The following is a 13,824-nucleotide window of genomic DNA, read 5'->3' on the forward strand; positions in this document are numbered from 1 at the left end:
TTTAGATATATGTTTTTATTTTTCTTGTTTTACAGTCAAATACCCTATTTGCTTTTGCAGCTGCTGCTTGACATTGAGTACCAGTGTGTGGCTTTACTTCCAGAATTTCCTTGGCTAAAGGCAGCTGCTCTAATAATACTAATACATAAGATAATGGTTATTTAATAAGTTTTAACATTTTCCATAATATTCACTAAAGATAAAAGATAGGCTTTAGCTATTAAAGGGACATTCCCCTCACGGCAAATTGCTACCAAAATGGGAATAACTACTCCCGAGTTCCCGTCCCGTCCCGTAGGGCAGGACTTATAGGAAAACCTGAGCAGTGGTTCCTTAGAAAGATTCTTTAAAAATCTGCAGGAGAATTCCAGTTCCTGAACAAAGGGCTAAGCACTTCTTATCTCGAGCTGAATTTGGAATTTATGGATTTTCCACATACGACTAGAAGTCAGCAGGTGTTTGCAGCGCTTAGAAACCTGAAGCCTTATTTTTTGTTCTCTCCACATCTGGTTTTACTTGCGATATTCCATAATGAAAGGCTTCCCCAGAAACATGAGGCAGGGAGAGAGGTATTCTCACTAACTGGCTGCAGATCGCGGGGTCCTGGTGCAGTTGCCAGGTTACTGACAGACAACACATGCAAACAAGTGACACACGAGCCCGTGTCCAGTCCCTGCTTCCAATTTAATGCTCGCGGCCTCCAGAACATCTTGAAATTTTCATGGTTTTTATGGCTTAAATCTTTTAGAGATTATGGAATTTTATTCAGCTGGGTCTATTACATTGCTGTCCGCAAGTATCTAACTGGATATCATATGTATCTGGTTGTACGTGCTATAGAGACGCTCCTTGCAGATGCCTATGGGGCCGTTAGAAAGGACCCAATTGCTACTGAGTGGCAAAAACTGGGCAAAGGACCTGCACTTATAGCAAACAAAGGGTTAAAAATTGTCCAAAAATAATGGGCAGAATGGAAATGGGACCTGCAACAGACAACAAATGGCAGCATCAGTGATGTGTCGCTTGTGGGACATTGCTGGACTGTGAAGGGTTGGAAATAGAAAAGTGGGGATTGGTAAAGTGAGTAAATTCCCTATTAAATGTACCAATAATCAGGGTAATTTTTGGGAACAAGCGCTCCCTGCCTGACTGTGTCTTATATGCAGAATAAAAGATGCACATTATGGGCAGGACATCACCCTGTGTAATTGGGGATATTCTGCCAATAGTCAGTGCAGCTCAATGGTGGAGGAAAGATCACATTAGCAATTGTTCCTCCCCCATTTACATTACATCGGACTTTGTCATTAGCAGATGGGGGCACATACTAACCAATCAGCACTTGTGCTCACCGGAATCAACCAGTGGAATAAGAGATAGGTCTAATTTTATTATAGCATGCTAGACTGTATTCCTACCTGGACAACCCCTTTAAATTCAACATCCATTTTTATACCTCTAAGGCATTTTGTAACATAAAGCATATAAAGTGCAAAGACCATGCTCTCCATAACAGAAAAACATAAACTAGATTGCCATTCCAGGCCCATTATGTCTCTGCTGAACAATATCCTAATTTATGTCAATGACATCAGGAGGTTTTCTGTCCATGGAATCTGCTTTTCTGAGCTTGGTTATTCCCATAACTCCCATGGACTTTAATAGAAAGAGGTATGTACAATGGCCCCCACTCCATTCAATCTCTGGCTGGATACAACAGGCATCTCATCTGATGCAAGGGGATCAGAAAATCCCAATTCTTTAATATATGAGATTCTTAGAGGTGGGATCTCCACCTATCAGGCATTTATGGCTTATGCTATGGATAAACCACACAGATGTGACCTTCCTTACATTTCATTTTGGTTTGACATATGCAAAGATGAATGGTGCAAGATAACCAGCTTCAAAAAAACCCCAACATAATTCCATGATATTGTGTCTGGAGTTGTTCATGCAGTATATATCTATAAGTGGCCACCCAGTGGTTGGGATGTGCACTGTGGCCTGTCAAGAGTTTTGTTGCACTAATGTATAGATTTAGTGTTAGTAATTTGTAGAATTTTTGGACACTTGTTCCCTATCCTGTATATCTGATCGTCAGAGGGTCCAATCCCTGGGGCCCCCAGTGGTTACAAGACTGCCCTATGTGAAAGGAGCAGTGGTGCCAGCACTTCTATGGGACTAAAAAAGATTGACAGGATGGAATTTTTTCCCCTGAAATGGGGCAATTTACATAATCCTCATGGGTTTTTTTTTGCCATCCTCTGGATCAACACTGTAGGGAACTGTAGGGTTATAGGTTGGACTTGAAGGACTGATGTCTTTATCCAACCTCATCTACTATGTAACTATATAACTATAATGTTCCAGAGGTCTTGCAGCAGTGAATGGAGTTGTGCCCGAGCCTGTTAACTTTGAGCCCCCGTTTCTCATGATTCTTGGTTATACCCAAGCAATCCTTAACTTATCCTCTGTACTGGGAATGAGGGGGATAAGTGTCATTAGGTAGAAACCCCTTTAGGGGTGAGGAAAGCCCTTAATCTAAGACAACTAAAAGTTTAAAGTTGAAAAATATTTCAAAATATTACCAAAATATATGTCATAAGTATAAAATTTATCATCATTTAGGGTTGTCATTCGTTCCAAAGAAACTGACTGTTCTGTAAATGACGGCCCCGCTGTGTATTAGTATTTTTAGAGTTTAGATATCTCGGTAAAGCTGAGAACATTAAAAACACAGCACTTTCCTGTTTCACGTTTCTTATCCAAGTTCAGATTTTGGCCAGAACTCTCAGGAAAACAAGATGTTGTTAGCGCTATAATACAAAATAAAGTCAATAAAAATGATATTTTGTTATTTTCGATTGTTTTGGAGCTTTCCCTTTCCTCTCGGCCTCCTGCATTCCTCCACATTGCCGGCAGTCCCGGTGTTTTTGTTTTGGGTTAAAGGTCAGCGAGGCTTTTCACTTAATCAAAACAAAAAAGTTTTTCCTCTTCTCCTTGTCCCTAGACAAGATGACATCTTTCCGGTGTTTTCTATTTGCTAGGAAAGTTAACAACTCGTGTTATTGAACTAATGGGTCAAAAACTGTCCAGCTGTATGTTTATGTGGAAATTCAATTTTTGCTGAACGTGAATTCTTTCTCGACAAGCGTTTTTGTTTTTGTTTTTTTTTATTGGCTAAATATATTACATTAAATGAGTAAGAATAAATGCTATCGGGGCAATACGGTGGCTCAGTGGTTAGCACTGCAGCGCTGGAGTCCTGGGTTCGAATCCCACCAGGAATAACATCTGCAAGGAGTTTGTATGTTCTCCCCGTGTTTGCGTGGATTTCCTCCCATTCTACGAAGACATACTGATAGGAGAAAAAAATGAACATTGTGAGCCCTATATGGGGCTCACAATCTACATAAAAAAACAAACAATAAATGCTATGGAAGAGTTAATAAGGAAGAAGTTAATAATTCAGGAATTTAGAAATAATTTAAATACTAATGAACATTCAAGAATATTTTCGAGAACTTCCTCATACGTAAACTCAATGCCCTTACATTCTAGTGTAGAAGGGTAACATTACAAATGACACTCGGAAGGCTGCAAACACCAGACTTCTCCAATTGGTTTGCAAGGTCACATTTATGATATTTTTCTTTAAGACTAAGTTGCGCAACTCAACTTCTTGTGAAATTCTTATGAACTACTACTTCTTCTTCAAGTAAACAGTCCAATAAAAACACAGCCTTCATGTGATGTACATTATATCACACTTCTATAGAGCTCATTCACAGCACTCAAGGTAAACACCCACTATACACTGAAATCTCAGCACTTTCTCTATATACTGAAGAAGCTCATCAATCCAATAAGGTACCAAAGTTTTTTCAAAAATTTAGCACAAGGATATTTAAATAGAGACATGAGCAATAACATTACTTTAGTATGGCAAAAATAACTAAATTTATCAATGACCCCAGAATGAATTGGTCTGGACCCCTGCTGAGATGTCACATCTGGATCTCATATCAGTATAAACTAAGGTCTTATGTTGTCTAAGATCAGATAATGCTTTTTACTTTTATACAATACAATATTTTCCTGTTGATAGTCTGGGTTCATATCTGCGTTGGAGTCTCTGCTGGAGACTCCATTGCAGGGACCACTGAAACGCAATGGACAAAAAAGGTGCTGCCCAGAGGACCTTGATTCCAGTTTTTGAAATGGTGGAGACCCAGCGGACCCCATTATAGTATCTGTTTGCAACCTGTTTTATTTGTCCAACTGTCCCTCAATGGACCTGAATAACGAAGGGCTTGGCAATATTGTGAATCTAGCGTAACCCTGGAATAGCCCACAGCTGAAAAGATAACAGTATCTGGCATTGTAGTCTGTACAAAGGAGTAGCATAGCCCCCTCTTTATGGTAATTGGTGGAGGACCTGGAGGTTGAACCCCCACCGATTAAGCATCAACACTATAACCTACACTGTTCATGTTTTTTTCATCTGTGACACTTGTATGGAGCATAGCTAAGTAAAAATCACATGACTTTGCTATGTTATGCATGCAGATTTCCAAAGTTTTTCCATTTGTGACACAGGCATAGAGTATGACCAGGTTAGGTTGTCAAATTACAGAGAAACCTTTAATGTTTCAAATTCTTGGATACAAAATTTTTGGATACAACCAATGTACAAAGGGTAAGTTACAGGTCATAGCACCACTGAAGGTGACCAATTTATTACCTAATTTATCACTCAAATTACAGTTGGCATAAAGGTTGGACTGACCCACCAGACTAACAAAGGATTCTTCGGTGGACCCCTATTAAAATGTGGCCCCCAAGGGTCTATTTTTCATGAGAATTCACAAATAATAATTCATTAGCCCTGTGTGTATTGATAACAACAAAGATTACGATGCAATTAAAAGTGGATGTGCATGTGTTCTGCATAGCTGTAGGATGGACCCCAGACCAATTTCACTTGGTGGACCCAAAGAGTTCCAGTCCAACAATAACTGACATTGTAACTCGCAAGTAAACAAAAAAAGTGAATTACCTGCTTGTGATTTTTGTTGCGATTACTATCCAGCAATCCTCCACATCTCCCCAGAGCCGCCAGGTCCTTCATAATAAGATTGAGGGCTTCCTCTTCATCTGAAACACACCGCAACAGATACGTTAGAATACCATCGTTCTCTCCATACATGGGAGATACACAGCAACTAAAAGATAACTGGTTTGGTGATTTATACCTATTGAAGGGAGTCTGTTGGTAGAACCCAAGATATAAACCCAGACCTATAGCTAGATAAGTTAGCAGATCAAACAGTTGTAAATTTGTTCCTCAGTTACCAAGATATCATTTTTTTTGCCAATATCCAAATCAGCTCTTTTGAGTAATGAAGGCGTTGTTGTTGTTCTAAAGAGATTAGCGGCAATGCCCTCATCACTCCAAAGAGCTCAATGGCAACTATTTGAGAGGTTGGGTTGATATGCTGGGTCCTGGCGACAGACTCCCATTAAGGTATAGGAACCTTAAGGCCCAACTCCATGAGCCAAGACACTATGTACAGTCAGCATTTCGGATGCTGTGGCTACATAGCTGGCGGCTGAATGTTTCCAGTCAAAATCAGATGTATCCAGAGTATCTTAGAAGCCAGATCCAGGGTGATCAGCTGAATGATGCAGCGGCCATACTACTTCAGAACGTCGGCATCTTGGAAGATTCTCAAGAGCAGTTATCGCTATATCTTTACTTCTTGCACAGGACCCTCTGCTGTCAGTAGACGCCTCGCTTCATGTAATTAAAACCATATGACTGGACTTTATTGTTTCTAAGGACGGATCAGGGCAAGAAGCATTGTATTAAGATTTGGCTGCATTCTGACCCTTAACAAGTAACATATACTCCTATCTCATGATTACGCAAGCTCTAATAATTTATGTCTGCCGAATTAATGAACTTGGGATTTATCTACGTGATTTCTGGTACAGTGGAGGGAAACAAGGCAAAAACACTTCCAGGAACAGCCAGGCAGTGAACTGGAGATTCATCGGTCAAACTCATGGCCGTACGTTCAAGAAATTACTGCTAAAAACAATGCAGCCATCTAAATGCAAATGATGATATGGAGGTTTTATTAGACCAGACCTTCTGTACAATAACTAGCTTAAGGTGGAAGCCACAAGGAGGACAGCAGATACCCTCAAAAATAGTCTCAAAATAAGTCTATAAAAACAGCTCCACAATATCCAACCTGTCATAGGTATTGATCCAAAAACGCAACAAAACTGGCATAAGTTACTTATAAATCTGTCCTTATATAGGAGGTAATCTCATAGACACCTCATTTGATGTCACTTGAAGAATTAAAGGGGCATTCCAGTCAACTACATTCTACATAGGTGATTAATATTAAATAGGTAAAAGACTGGATACTAGTACCCCTAATACCCTTACTGATGCACCAAAGCTGGTAACTCCGAGTCTCCATTACCACTGTGGACAAGCTAAGGAAGATAGCAGAAATACAAATTAGGCATAGACAAATAGCTCTAGATAGTGGATATAGAGGATATATCTATTGACTAGCCTACCCCATAGCTTGGAACGTGAGCCTACCATCATTTTATAGACCACCATCTTGGCTATCTCATACATACATATGCAGTGGCGGATCCAGGGTTTGCGGGGCCCTGGGCAATTGACTTTGGCGGGGCCCTACTTACTGGGGGGGTCTCGCACTTCTAACCTTCCCAACTGTTGAAGACTAGATAGAGGGAACAAAACGTGCGGCGCGCCCAGCGCGCCGCAGCAAATTATGCCCCGCCCACTTTTATGTTGACTCCGCCCATTCTCATTAAATTTTTCATGTGATTCCACACAGTATAATCCTCCTACAGTCACCCGTAAATTATATGTCCCCCCTCCATCTCTCCCCCATTTTCATATACACCCTTCATCTACCCCTAGTTTCATGTCCCCCCCTCTATCTCTGTCCCCAGTTTCATGCCATTCTCCCCCTTTATCTGCCCACAGTTTCATTTCCCCCCGTCTCTGCCCCAGTGTCATGCCGTTCTCCCCCTTCATCTGCCCCAGTGTCATGCCATCCCCCCCTTCATCTGCTTCAGTGTCATGCCGTTCCCCCCTTCATTTGCCCCAGTGTCATTGCCATTCTCCCCTCCATCTGCCCCAGTGTCATGCCAGTCTCCCCCCTTCATCTGCCCCAGTGTCATGCCGTTCTCTCCCCCCTTTCATCTGCCCCAGTGTCATGCTGTTCTCCCCCCCTCCATCTGCCCCAGTGTCATGCCGTTCTCCCCCTCCATCTGCCCCAGTGTCATGCCGTTCTCCCCCTCCATCTGCCCCAGTGTCATGCCGTTCTCCCCCTCTATCTGCCCCAGTGTCATGCCGTTCTCCCCCTCCATCTGCCCCAGTGTCATACTGTTCTCTCCCCCTCCATCTGCCCCAGTGTCATACTGTTCTCCCCCCTCCATCTGCCTCAGTGTCATACTGTTCTCTCCCCCTCCATCTGCCCCAGTGCCATGCTGTTCTCCCCCCCCTCCATCTGCCCCAGTGCCATGCCGTTTTCCCTCCTCCATCTGCCCCAGTGTCATGCTGTTCTCCCCCCTCCATCTGCCCCAGTGTCATGCCGTTCTCCCTCCTCCATCTGCCCCAGTGTCATGCTGTTCCCCCCCCCCTCCATCTGCCCCAGTGCCATGCCGTTCTCCCTCCTCCATCTGCCCCAGTGTCATACTGTTCTCTCCCCCTCCATCTGCCCCAGTGCCATGCTGTTCTCCCCCCCCTCCATCTGCCCCAGTGCCATGCCGTTCTCCCCCCTCCATCTGCCCCAGTGTCATGCCGTTCTCCCTCCTCCATCTGCCCCAGTGTCATGCTGTTCCCCCCCCCCTCCATCTGCCCCAGTGCCATGCCGTTCTCCCTCCTCCATCTGCCCCAGTGTCATACTGTTCTCTCCCCCTCCATCTGCCCCAGTGCCATGCTGTTCTCCCCCCCCCTCCATCTGCCCCAGTGCCATGCCGTTCTCCCCCCTCCATCTGCCCCAGTGTCATGCCGTTCTCCCTCCTCCATCTGCCCCAGTGTCATGCTGTTCCCCCCCCTCCATCTGCCCCAGTGCCATGCCGTTCTCCCTCCTCCATCTGCCCCAGTGTCATACTGTTCTCTCCCCCTCCATCTGCCCCAGTGCCATGCTGTTCTCCCCCCCCTCCATCTGCCCCAGTGCCATGCCGTTCTCCCTCCTCCATCTGCCCCAGTGTCATGCTGTTCTCCCCCCCCTCCATCTGCCCCAGTGTCATGCTGTTCTCCCCCCCCCTCCATCTGCCCCAGTGCCATGCCGTTCTCCCTCCTCCATCTGCCCCAGTGTCATGCTGTTCTCTCCCCCTCCATCTGCCCCAGTGTCATGCCGTTCTCCCCCTCCATCTGCCCCAGTGCCATGCCGTTCTCACTCACATACACTCACACACACACTCACCTTTCCTCGTTCCCTCGCAGCTCTCTCCCTCATACACATATTGTAGCCGCGATGTGATGACGTCATCACATCGCGGCTACAAATGCCGGAGGCCGGAGCTCAGCGTTAAAGCCGGAGCTGAGCTGTGACAGCTCCGGCTTTAAACACCTATGCATTCAGCTCATCGGCGTCCTACCGCCGATGCGCTGAATACATAGGCGTTTAAAGCAGGAGCTGTGAGCTCAGCTCCTGCTTTAACGCTGAGCTCAGTTGGAGTCGGGACATGCCGACCGGGACCATTTTGTTAGGTCCCAGCAGCGCCGCGGGGCCCGGCTCGCCCAGCCCTGGATCCGCCCCTGTACATATGACTTGCAACTATTTGGCATATGATTAGTTATGCAGATTCTTGTCATGTAACTGCATTGTTACTGTTCTGCTCCTGGTGGTGGAAAAATCTTTTTCTTCTTGTATACCACAAATTACAACGTGTTCTCATATTCCCTAATAGCTCAGGGTGTTATTAGGATGATTCCCAAGCAAGAAGTCCCTGGCCCCAATTGAGGATCAGCCATGAAGAAGATTTCCCAAGAAAAGAGAAACAACATCATCCAGCTCATCGATAGCGGTCTCTCAGCCAAGAAAATTGCCAAACTGTATCATGTGAGTGCCATGACAGCTGGAAGAATACAAAATGAAGTCCGTCCATCCATTCAATAGCCAAGAGGTGAATGCCCAGGCACTATATTGGAGTCAACTAGTCAGCACATCACAAGGTCTTTCAGTTCTGGTGTAACAAACACAGCAGAGAAGGTGGCTCGTACACTTCCTAATAATGAGATCACACACAGGCAAGCGATGCGTGTTACACAAGTCTGGAATGGTGGACCTAAAGTAGGTGAAGAAGCCTTGACTTCAATGCTGTCATAAGAAACCTGGCTCGAGTTTGCAAAACGGTATGAATAGTGGACAGTAGAAGATTAGAAATGGGAGATTTGGAGCGATGACACGAAAGTCAATAGACTGGTCTCTGATGGGTGCAAATCGATCTAGAAGAAACAATGGATAAGGGGGCTAACGGATCAAGAAATTGAAGAAAATATCAAGTTTGGTGTTGGAAGCCTGATGGTATGGGGTTGTTTCACAGCCAAAGGTGTTGGAAACTTGAACAGGATCAATGGTGTTTTCAATGTGTGAGTATCCTACCAGATGAGTTACTTTGTACACTCGAGTACTATGGGTATGAAAAGGACAACATAGTGTTCCAGCAGAACAACGACCTGAAGTTTGCATCAAGCATAGAAATAATTCACTGACAATTAAGTAGAGGTCCTGGATTAGTCCCCAGACCTCAACCCAATCGAACACTTGTGGAAATAGTCACAGAAAAAGTTGTATTCGTACCCAAGTGGGTTGACCACTATCCACCAACATTGGCAATGTGCAGAAGAGACCTGGGATGAGATTTCAGTCGAGATATGCTTGAATCTGATCGCGAGCATGCCCAGAAGGATTCAAGCAGTGTTGAAAGCCAAAGGTGGATTCAAAAAATAATACAAATTTAAATTTAATCTTTAGAAGCAAAACATTAACAAAGCAGATACAAGACAAGAATCTGCATAAGTTATCATATGTTAAATAGTCAGATTTATGTATAAAAAAGCCAAGGTGTAGTGGTTGGTGAGAAATGGAGCCCGAAAGTCAAAAGTTCAAAACATTGTTACCTTTGTGCTTGTCAGTGTGTGTGTGTATATATATATATATATATATATATATATATATATATATATATATATATATATATATATATACAGTCCTATGAAAAAGTTTGGGCACCCCTATTAATCTTAATCATTTTTAGTTCTAAATATTTTGGTGTTTGCAACAGCCATTTCAGTTTGATATATCTAATAACTGATGGACACAGTAATATTTCAGGATTGAAATGAGGTTTATTGTACTAACAGAAAATGCGCAATATGCATTAAACCAAAATTTGACCAGTGCAAAAATATGGGCACCTCAACAGAAAAGTGACATTAATATTTAGTACATCCTCCTTTTGCAAAGATAACAGCCTCTAGTCGCTTCCTGTAGCTTTTAATCAGTTCCTGGATCCTGGATGAAGGTATTTTGGACCATTTCTTTCTACAAAACAATTCAAGTTCAGTTAAGTTTGATGGTCGCCGAACATGGACAGCCCGCTCTCAAATGATCTGAAAACAAAGATTGTTCAACATAGTTGTTCAGGGGAAGGATACAAAACGTCTCAGAGATTTAACCTGTCAGTTTCCACTGTGAGGAACATAGTAAGGAAATGGAAGACCACAGGGACAGTTCTTGTTAAGCCCAGAAGTGGCAGGCCAAGAAAAATATCAGAAAGGCAGAGAAGAAGAATGGTGAGAACAGTCAAGGACAATCCACAGACCACCTCCAAAGAGCTGCAGCATCATCTTGCTGCAGATGGTGTCACTGTGCATCGGTCACCTATACAGCGCACTTTGCACAAATAGAAGCTGTATGGGAGAGTGATGAGAAAGAAGCCGTTTCTGCACGTACGCCACAAATAGAGTTGCCTGAGGTATGAAAAAGCACATTTGGACAAGGCAGCTTCATTTTGGAAACAAAAATTGAGTTGTTTGGTTATAAAAAAAGGCGTTATGCATGGCGTCCAAAAAGAAACAGCATTCCAAGAAAAACACTTGCTACCCACTGTAAAATTTGGTGGAGGTTCCATCATGCTTTGGGGCTGTGTGGCCAATGCCGGCATCGGGAATCTTGTTAAAGTTGAGGGTCGCATGGATTCCACTCAGTATCAGCAGATTCTTGAGAATAATGTTCAAGAATCAGTGACGAAGTTGAAGTTATGCCGGGGATGGATATTTCAGCAAGACAATGATCCAAAACACCGCTCCAAATCCTCAGGCATTCATGCAGAGGAACAATTACAATGTTCTGGAATGGCCATCCCAGTCCCCAGACCTGAATATCATTGAACATCTGTGGGATGATTTGAAGCGGGCTGTCCATGCTCGGCGACCATCTAACTTAACTGAACTTGAATTGTTTGTCCAAAATACCTTTATCCAGGATCCAGGAACTGATTAAAAGCTACAGGAAGCGACTAGAGGCTGTTATCTTTGCAAAAGGAGGATCTACTAAATATTAATGTCACTTTTCTGTTGAGGTGCCCATACTTTTACACCGGTCAAATTTTGGTTTAATGCATATTGCGCATTTTCTGTTAGTACAATAAACCTCATTTCAATCCTGAAATATTACTGTGTCCATCAGTTATTAGATATATCAAACTGAAATGGCTGTTGCAAATACCAAAATATTTAGAACTAAAAATGATTAAGATTAATAGGGGTGCCCAAACTTTTTCATAGGACTGTATATATATATATATATATATATATATATATATATATATATTGTAAGCCGAAGGCCGGCGAAATAACGGAGGCAGTGTACATCTCAACCAGACTACTCAGGTGGGCAAGATGAAAGAAAGTCCAGGGATGACTTGTTCTCAGCAGACAGCTTCTTTCTCGGGCACAATTAACATGCTGGGTTTTTTTTCCTCAGAATGTGGGAATGAGATAAAATAAAATATATCATTTTGCTGGGACAGTAACACACAGCAATTTGTTTTTTTTTTTTTTTTTTTTGCTAAGCCAACAAGGCAGTGCTTGTGTAACTTGTGGCCTCAGACTAAAGGGGTTTTCCAGGGGAAGGGGGGAACTTTTTATATAGGGCTCAGAATGATTAAAAAGGAAACAATACTCACAGAGGCGGACTACAGACTAAAATGCTGAAATAACATGGGGCTGAAATAATATTAGACCAAGGCCCGTGATGCCCATAGGATGCCAAGACTCTTCCAATAGTCACTTTCATAGTATAGAATATAGTTTAGTGACCTAATCCCATAATTACTGAGTAGGCCGAAATAAATATATTACAGTTTCTCTGGGGACACAGGAAGAAGGCTGTTGTAATTTTTCCCCCCAGATTAACGAACCACAAACTCCTTCTGAATTGTATTAACCAGATCTTCTCCAAGACAAGGACCCTTCAGATGTTTTCCAGCACTCAAACAAGTCTGCGAATCATGACCATATATCAAGGAACATTTACAGTAAAACCATCCCCTCTGCTAAACTGGCTCTTCTTTAGATTGATGGCGACTCTTGTGACTTGGTAAAAGCAACTTAACATTCTGCAGATCACATTCCACTTAAAGGGGATGCCCAAGCCTGCGCAAGTAACACTAACCACTGCATGAATACAACTTTATTATAAATGTTGTGTTTCAATTTCAAGGAAGAAAGTAAATTCTGAGCAAGAGCTGAGGCCTAGACACCAACGAACTCTGCCTTGGTAGAAAAAATCTTGGAATTCCTGCCCTGTCAGACTTCAAAGTAACATATACCTCCAAGAAGATCCATTAAAAGATGCGGCCATAAGTCAATATCAGCAAACAATGACATCATGAAACAACCATGGCATTGTTTTGGTATTGGTGATGTAATGTATTATTTCTTAATGGTATTTGTCTAGGAGTTATATTTAGCTCATCCTTTTTATTTATTGTGTGGTTAGCAACCTCTTAAGTGTTCAGCCAATAATTTGTGTATCAAGGCGTTTAGGACAAGGTTTACGCATTAAGATTTAGCAGCAATTTTAAAGTGGTTTTCTTTTTTTGTTTTTGTTTTGTTTTTTGGTCAAAAATAGTAGATACACAAGATACAATTTCATCCTTCCAAATAATAGGAAGTAAACCCCTTAATCAATGACATATGGCTAAGAACCAAGAGCTCATGCAATGACCTGGTGCTCCAAAGAACAGGCCCTCCACCTGTCTGCTATACCATTGGTAACAATGCTTCTAGGGTTATATGCTTGTGTCATATCACAGTATATCATAGTTTTTCCTTGTGGATTCCTTGTAAACTGATGAAAAAAACAACCATGTACTCCTGTGAGGCACCAGAAGATACTAAAAGGATTAAGAGCAGGATATAGGCACCATACACTGTAGGGATTGTAGGGTTATAGGTTGGACTTGATGGACTGATCTCTTCATCCAACCTCATCTACTATGCAACTATGTATATTACGTATCGCAAAAAAAATGCATCCAAACAGGCATGGGACGGTTCGGTACTTTTCTATTTCCCAGTATCTGCATTTCATCCAGTTTCTATATTACTAACCACACTTTCAACCACACAAATAATCTTGGAATCCAGACAAAATATTTAGGACACATGATGGTGGCCTTGTGAACTTGTATCAGTAGGGGACCCACAAGCCTCCTATAATAATACTCTCATGATGTCTGACTTAT

The 13,824-nt window shown here is 42.7% G+C and overlaps 1 protein-coding gene across 3 annotated transcripts in view; it reads right to left on the reverse strand.

Moving 5' to 3' along the window:
- The window catches only part of LOC142200837 (mitogen-activated protein kinase kinase kinase 3-like), a 108,558-nt gene that overhangs the window by 55,014 nt on the left and 39,720 nt on the right, over positions 1-13,824 (reverse strand). For all 3 annotated transcript variants that reach the window (XM_075271478.1, XM_075271477.1, XM_075271479.1), the window contains one exon: positions 5,063-5,160. In XM_075271478.1, coding sequence (XP_075127579.1) covers positions 5,063-5,160 — 98 coding nt within the window. The remainder of the gene's footprint in view (positions 1-5,062; positions 5,161-13,824) is intronic.

The sequence above is a fragment of the Leptodactylus fuscus genome, chromosome 4 (genome assembly GCF_031893055.1).
Source record: "Leptodactylus fuscus isolate aLepFus1 chromosome 4, aLepFus1.hap2, whole genome shotgun sequence".
Taxonomy (NCBI): Eukaryota; Metazoa; Chordata; class Amphibia; order Anura; family Leptodactylidae; genus Leptodactylus; species Leptodactylus fuscus.